Source organism: Pygocentrus nattereri, chromosome 16, assembly GCF_015220715.1.
Source record: "Pygocentrus nattereri isolate fPygNat1 chromosome 16, fPygNat1.pri, whole genome shotgun sequence".
Taxonomy (NCBI): Eukaryota; Metazoa; Chordata; class Actinopteri; order Characiformes; family Serrasalmidae; genus Pygocentrus; species Pygocentrus nattereri.
In genome coordinates, this window is record NC_051226.1 from 37,594,499 (window position 1) to 37,602,458 (window position 7,960).

Here is a 7,960-nt window from a genome sequence, read left to right on the forward strand (position 1 = left end):
ACGCGACACGGCCCTACCCTGGGCTCACGGCCGGGAGGTGAACACATGCAACGATTCAAAGAAGTCGCAATGACGAGATGCTTCACCGAGTCATGATAAAGCAGCACCCTGGCTCTACGAGCTGATGCCATCGATAGGAAACTGCTGTAACGCTGGAGGAACCTACACACTGTTCCGCACTACAGCTTCTTCTGCTTTGTTCTCGATTCTAGACGAACGTCTTCATTTCACAAGGTTCTGATGATGAGCTGATTAACTGACTAGGACACTGAACTGTGATCTGTGAGGTGCAGCTTTGACCCTCAGATGTTGAGAATTATTAGTTTCATTTTGCTACAATATTTACATGTAAACCATGAAGTGCTGAGAAACACCATTATTATAGGCTCAGTCGTGGGCTGGAGGTCAGGGAACCGGCCCTGTGACCGGAAGGTTGCCGGTTCGATCCCCAGAGCCGACAGTCCATGACTGAGGTGTCCTTGAGCAAGACACCTAACCCCCAACTGCTCCCCGGGCGCTGCGGATTGGGCTGCCCACCGCTCCGGGCAGGTGTGCTCACTGCCCCCTAGTGTGTGTGTGCTCACTAGTGTGTGTGTGTGTGCGTTCACTAGTGTGTGTGTGGTGTTTCACTGCACTGATGGGTTAAATGCGGAGGTGAAGTTTCCCCGTTTGTGGGACTAATAAGAGTCACTTAATTACTTAATCTAATCTATAGAAGTTGTGCTTTACCATCGCTGCTGTCGGGGGAAAACCTCATATCTACGTTTCTGTTTCTCAGTTTCTGACATAATTTGAAAAAAAACTGTTGCTCAAAATGAAATCGGTTCCACTGACTTACGTTAAAAGTAAAGTAGGGCTTTTCCTTCTCCGGTGAAGCCATAACTTACAAATCAATACCTTTGGTCCATCCTAGCAGCACACTAACCCCTGCATTTTACTAAGAAATAAATGCAGGGGCACCAATTCAAACGCAGCACTACTCCTGTAGAGCCACAACCCAGCACAGCCAACTCAGCTTCACATTCGCTTTCACAAACGAACACGGAGGTGAAATGATCTGACGCTGGGCATCCAAAGCAGAACATCTACCAAGCCTGTCTGAGCATCAGCTATTCAGACTGCACTGACTAGATTTCATCTGCCATCCAAAAGAGGAGATACACAAACAAAATACTGACCTAAACTAAACTGACCTACATAAAGGACAGAGACTCGATTCTTACTGCAACCTCATTTCCAAAAAAGTCGGGATGCTGTACAAAACGCTAATAAAACACAACACTATGATGTGCAGACCATTTAAAGCCTATATCTGACTGAAAATAGTACAAAGACAAGACATCAGACGGTGAAACTGAGAAATTTGACTGTTTTTTGAAAAATATGTGCCCATTTTGAATTTGATGGCAACAACACGATCCAAAAGGCTGATAAAGTTGTTTAATGATGTTTATAAAAAATACAACTCCCTGGTATTTGATTGACCACAGGTCTGTAATATGATTGGGTATAAAGAACATCTGCACCATCAAATAGAGCAACAATGTGAGGGACGAGGCTGAACACCAGTATCTGCTGGCCGTGATCTTTGGGCCCTCAGGCAGCGCTGCATTAAAAACAGACATGATTCTCTAGTGGAAATCACTGCATGGGCTCAGAAACACTTCTGAAAACCACTGTGAACACAGTTCATCACTGCATCCACAAACGCTGTTAAACTCTAAAACACAAAGAAGAAGCCAAATATAAACAGGATCCAGAAACGCTGCCACCTTCTCTGGGCCGGAGCTCATTTAAAATGGACTGAGAAGGGCATACATGTTTCTAAAAACAACAAAGTGTCTCCGTTTCAACGTCTGATACACGTCTTTTACTATTTTCAATCAAATATACGCTTTAAATGATCTGCACATCATTGCATTTTGTTCTATTTAGATTTTGCACAGCGTCCCAACTTAGCCTGTATTCAGAGGCTGTCCCAAGACTCTCTCTTTTAGCACCGCAACTACATTTTATTCCAATACCGAGTGGGTTATACAGTAACTCACACCGACATGTCAGATCGCTGCGGCACTTTGGGCTTTTTCCCCTCATTTGTTCGGAAAATATAATGGAGAGATTTTCTTTCCCAGTAAGACTGCACACACAAAACCCTCCATCAAATTCAAATCACAATAAAACATCTCTTCAGCTCACGGAAACGGAAGAGGTCTGGAGCTCCTCCCTGGTTTCATCGAGCTACGAGACGAGAAGCGATTAATACCACGCGGTTTCCACAGGGGACACGGAGGACGCTTAAGTGCTGTTGCTGAGAGTCGGCAGTACCTTAATAGCAGAGAGGAAGCGGTCGAGGATGGAGACGGCCAGACAGAGGGTCTCTGGATAAAGCTTCAGCTGGTGGTGCACATCAGCCAGCCATCGCACTGCCTCGTCACGCTGGGCAGGGGAGATATCTGTATCCTGCAGGGTGTAAAGTCGGCATGAATCAAGTGTAAAATACGTTATTAATATTTTACAACCAGACTGAGGCCTGAACAGAGGCTGTACTGTAGCCTGGAACGTAGAAGAGCCCAACTCGGTGAACTGCAGAAGCTTCTTAGCCCGTCATTATAATCTGCCAATGTCTATACCTCAAATTTAAAACCCTATTTTGTCGCTTGAGTACGAATCTGAAGACATTTCTCAAAGCACATGGCTAAAAAAACAAAAAACAAACAGATTTTCGTTGAAGATGCACAACTGACGTTGGCAGGTTTTTGCTCAAAATTGTGTCACTCGGCCAATTCGTTATTTTTACCGTGTCGCAGGTTTGTGAGACGCATAAGGCGAGGCGGGTGAGGCGGGTGAGGCTGTATTCGGATGCTGCTGCTAAATCTGCTGCGGCATAATTATACACGACTCAAAGTGCTGAACAGACAGCCGCCTCACTTTCACTGTAGCACCTATTTCATTTCGTTTTGTTTAAAAAGGGGAAACTCCACTGAAAATTACTCAGGACTGAACGGCCAACATGTAAACAGAGTCGTTCAGAGCGGTTCGGTGTGAAACGCTCAGTTCTAGATAAACTTACCGAGTCAGAGCTGCTCACAGTGGTGGTGATGGGAACCAGACGTCCCCCTCTAAAAGCTCCTGCATGAGATGGTTATATATGTGCTGCCTGGTGACTGACACTGCATAAAGACTTGGCTTTAAAAGTTATGATCCATTTATTTTAAGGCAAAAAAGTCACAGGAAACATTTTCACATTTCTGACATTTCACCATCACCGTATGTAACTCAGGGCACACGTGCACGTTCACTGGTAGTCATGGTGACCCCTGGTTCCCATCACCACCACTGTAAAGACATCCGAGTCTCTGCAATCAACCATTTCACACCAAATCACTCTGAATGACTCTACACGTGTCAATTTTGGAAAACTGGTGGAATTCCCCTTCTGGTTTTTAACAAAACATTAAAGAACGTGTCCAACTGAGGTTTAACTACACAATTTAGACCAACCCGACTAAGTTCTGTGGTACTTTCCCCTCATCAGACTAAGTTTAAACGTCGATCACGGGGACACAAACGGAGCTGTTCCTCATTCCTACCCTAAAAACAGTCCTTACAAAATATCAGAGGGTCTTTTCAGACTGGAGTCAGCGCTCTGCTGCGGCTCGTTTAAAGCCCCTCTCCTCCGCCCAGACTCACACAGGCATAACACGGGCACACAACGCCGGCGTGGCACAGACGCAGCCGCACGACAGACCGTGGGGGTCGGCACGGACAGATCTGACCGCTAATGACCGTCTAATCAGATGTTACACATTAAAGGCTGCGCCTGGCGTCTCTACATCCTTTGGGTGTATGCAAAACGGGACGGCGCGGGTTCAGAGGTGTGCTCACCTGGTTGGATGGTTTCTTTGGCACGTAAACCTTCCACAGCTTGGCTTCCCTAGAAGCTGCATTCTCCAGGAGAACAGACAGCTTCCGGCCTTCCAAGGGTTCGGCGAATTTCATCACGAACCCTGGAAAAGCCTACCTCCCCACTGGATACAGCTACCTGACCACGGGACAGTGAACAGAAGGGATAAATGCACAGCAGTGGTGCGGAGAAGCTGGAGGACGAATGCTCCTCAGCACGATTTGCGGCATCATCACGGAAAACCAGTTGAAAATAAGTTAACTCAGATAATTGAGTAGATTAATAAATAAGTGAGTAGATTAATAAATAAACAAAACAGTGGGCTATTCTGGGATTTACCTGGTTATGATCAAAAAAAAGATCAAAAGTCATAATAATGAGAAGGTTTTGAATAAATATGACTTAGTATCTCATTATAATTACCACTTCATCATTATGACTCACATCGTAATGAAAAAGTCTTTCTGAGAATGACTAATTATTATGGCATATTAAGTCATGACATAGTAAGTCATAATTATGAGATACTAGGTCAGAATTATGAGACAGTAAGTCATAATGAGCTGCTAAGTCATGATTGAGATACTGTCTCATAATTTTGACTAAGTCATAATATTGAGATGCCAAGTCATAGTTATAACATATCAAGTCAAACTTGAGGCAGTAAGTCATAATGAGCTGCCAAGTCATAATGATGAGACAGTAAGTCATAATGAGCTGCCAAGTCATAATTATGAGACAGTAAGTCATAATGAGCTGCCAAGTCATAATTATGAGACAGTAAGTCATAATGAGCTGCCAAGTCATAATTATGAGACAGTAAGTCATAATGAGCTGCTAAGTCATAATTATGAGACAGTAAGTCATAATGAGCTGCCAAGTCATAATTATGAGACAGTAAGTCATAATGAGCTGCTAAGTCATAATTATGAGACAGTAAGTCATAATGAGCTGCTAAGTCATAATTATGAGACAGTAAGTCATAATGAGCTGCCAAGTCATAATTATGAGACAGTAAGTCATAATGAGCTGCTAAGTCATAATTATGAGACAGTAAGTCATAATGAGCTGCCAAGTCATAATTATGAGACAGTAAGTCATAATGAGCTGCCAAGTCATAATTATGAGACAGTAAGTCATAATGAGCTGCTAAGTCATAATGATGAGACAGTAAGTCATAATGAGCTGCCAAGTCATAATGATGAGACAGTAAGTCATAATGAGCTGCCAAGTCATAATTGTGAGACAGTAAGTCATAATGAGCTGCCAAGTCATAATTATGAGACAGTAAGTCATAATGAGCTGCCAAGTCATAATTATGAGACAGTAAGTCATAATGAGCTGCCAAGTCATAATGATGAGACAGTAAGTCATAATGAGCTGCTAAGTCATAATTATGAGACAGTAAGTCATAATGAGCTGCCAAGTCATAATGATGAGACAGTAAGTCATAATGAGCTGCTAAGTCATAATTATGAGACAGTAAGTCATAATGAGCTGCTAAGTCATAATTATGAGACAGTAAGTCATAATGAGCTGCCAAGTCAAACTTCAGAGAAGCTCGTCGGAGCTACTTAAGAGACGCCAAGTCTGAGAGTCTCTCTCGCAGGAATAGTCTGTAAGGCAGCGCTGTGGCGGCTGTCGCGTTATCCTGAGTTATTAAAGTGCTGCATGTGGTGTTTTAGAGGGGAAATCGAGAAAACTGCACTGTAAACACAGATACGGGCATTAGCTGTTAGCTAGCTGGCTAGATAGATATGACCTGGTTCTGAAACGCCTGGCCGGCTCGGGAGAGCGAACCGGGCTTAGTTCGCTGGTTTTCCCTCAGCTCTGAGGAAAACCGGGCTTAGTTCGCTGGTTTTCCCTCAGCTCCGAGGAAAACCGGGCTTAGTTCGCTGGTTTTCCCTCAGCTCCGAGGAAAACCGGGCTTAGTTCGCTGGTTTTCCCTCAGCTCTGAGGAAAACCGGGCTTAGTCCGCTGGTTTTCCCTCAGCTCTGAGGAAAACCGGGCTTAGTCCGCTGGTTTTCCCTCAGCTCTAAGGAAAACCGGGCTTAGTCCGCTGGTTTTCCCTCAGCTCCGAGGAAAACCGGGCTTAGTCCGCTGGTTTTCCCTCAGCTCCGAGGAAAACCGGGCTTAGTCCGCTGGTTTTCCCTCAGCTCCGAGGAAAACCGGGCTTAGTCCGCTGGTTTTCCCTCAGCTCCGAGGAAAACCGGGCTTAGTCCGCTGGTTTTCCCTCAGCTCCGAGGAAAACCGGGCAGTATTTAGACTCCGTGTTTATGTGGCCGCTGAACTGAGACGGAGCGCTAACGTTACCTCCACTGCGAGCCTGTGGGAACCGCAGTCCGACTCGGAGATCATCCGGCCCGTTAAACTGAGATCAAATACAAGAGCAGCTCGGAGCGGGACATCTCCTCACACTTCCACCTGTACCTCCATCTCCAAAACGCAGGGAAAGGGGCTCTGAAAATGATATTAAATCATAAAACGAACGGAATATAGACTGAAGCGTCTACTTCCGAGGAGGGGACTGAGAAAGGAAAGAGAAACGGCCCGCCCGCTTCACACTGCGCACTTCGGCTCAACACTTTTCTGCTTTGCGAGGGGAAAAAGCGAGTTACTATGTTGGAGCCAGTATTGAAATGTGCTGTTAAAACACGGTGCGTAAGTTTAAAGGTGTTTCAGGTGAACCGTAGGAAGGTGTGGCTTTGTAACTTAGGAACTACTTTCTCTTGCGGATGAACCCTTTAAGTGTGTCTTGCGTCATGCGGCTGTCCTCTAGTGCAGGTGACCGAAAAAACGGCCAAAACATTACAAAATAAAAGCGTTTTATTATTAAAAAAAAACAAAACGATTTATATATATATATAAACACACACACACACACACACACACACACACTTTACCCCTCGGTGATTAATCACAATGGCTATATGTTATTTATCGTCATATGAGACGGTTTTATCGGTGCTTTAGGTACAAAAAAATAGTACTTTGTCATAAATATTTGAACAATTTTTTTTAAAAGTATCATGTTCTCATGAAATGTATGACAAATGACCTTAGCTTTACCCCCGTCTTTCCTTTTTTAATAAACAATCAAACCGTTAAAGAGGAAGTCCGCCAATTTTTAAACATTTCTAATTAAATGGTTAAGATGTCAACAGAGTCTTTCTGAGCGGTTTGGTGTGAAACGCTCCGTTCTAGAGAAACTTACAGTCAGATCTGTTCACAGTGGTGGTGATAGGAACCAGACGTCCCCTCTAAAAGCTCCTCACAGAAAGTTCCTGCATGAAATGATTATGAATTCACTGCCTGATGCCTGAGACGCTGTTTTATGATAGCTTTGTGATAAAGCTTTGGCTTAAACTGTATTTTAATACATTTATTTTATTCCATTAATGGTGGAGGAATAAATGGAGGATGTTCTTCGGCAAAATAGCTCCCAAAGAAAACATACCTTAACATTTTCAACTTTCGTCATCATTCCATATGTAAACTCGTGTAGGTCCACTGTTGGTTTTGGATGATAAATAAAAAGGCTGTGTGTGTGCTGCATAAATCAAATGACTGTGATTGTGTCAGGACTCCTAGTTCCTATCACCACCACTGTAAATAGATGAGCTTGTCAAGCCAATCTGAATGACTTATTTTTACCTAAATATGCAGATTTTTTTAAAAATCGGTGGAGCTGCCCTTTAAGACTGCTGCCTAACCATAAACAATACAGCAAGGAAGTCAATCATTTTCTTTGCCCCGACATGCTCGCGTTTCTTTATTGAAAAAGAAAAGCTTCGCTCGTCCATAATCCGACTTTACATGAACAGAGAGCAGCGCGGATCACGAGCTGTGAAACCTCCTCGTCCGCGAACAATAAACTCCTCCAGCACAAAACAAAAGGAGCAGCCCACGAGAATCGGACCAATGGTGGACGAGTACACGGCCGAGAGCAGCCAATGAGAAGCGAGAATTTTGGGCGGACTATTTGAACGCAGAACAGCGCGATTTTCTGATTGGTCCGCGGCCCTGTCACTCAGCCCCTTTAAATCGCCGCGTTCA

At 44.1% G+C, this 7,960-nt stretch overlaps 1 protein-coding gene across 1 annotated transcript in view; it reads right to left on the reverse strand.

Annotated features, from left to right (window-relative positions):
• Positions 1-6,449, reverse strand: part of ccni (cyclin I) — a 22,651-nt gene extending 16,202 nt beyond the window's left edge. Inside the window, exons 1-3 of the mRNA XM_037546107.1 lie at positions 6,218-6,449; positions 3,886-4,042; positions 2,326-2,460 (exon numbers count right to left, since the gene is read on the reverse strand). Of these exons, the coding sequence (XP_037402004.1) occupies positions 2,326-2,460; positions 3,886-3,999 (249 nt within the window). The 5' untranslated portion in view covers positions 4,000-4,042; positions 6,218-6,449. The remainder of the gene's footprint in view (positions 1-2,325; positions 2,461-3,885; positions 4,043-6,217) is intronic.
• Positions 6,450-7,960: the final 1,511 nt, after the last annotated feature.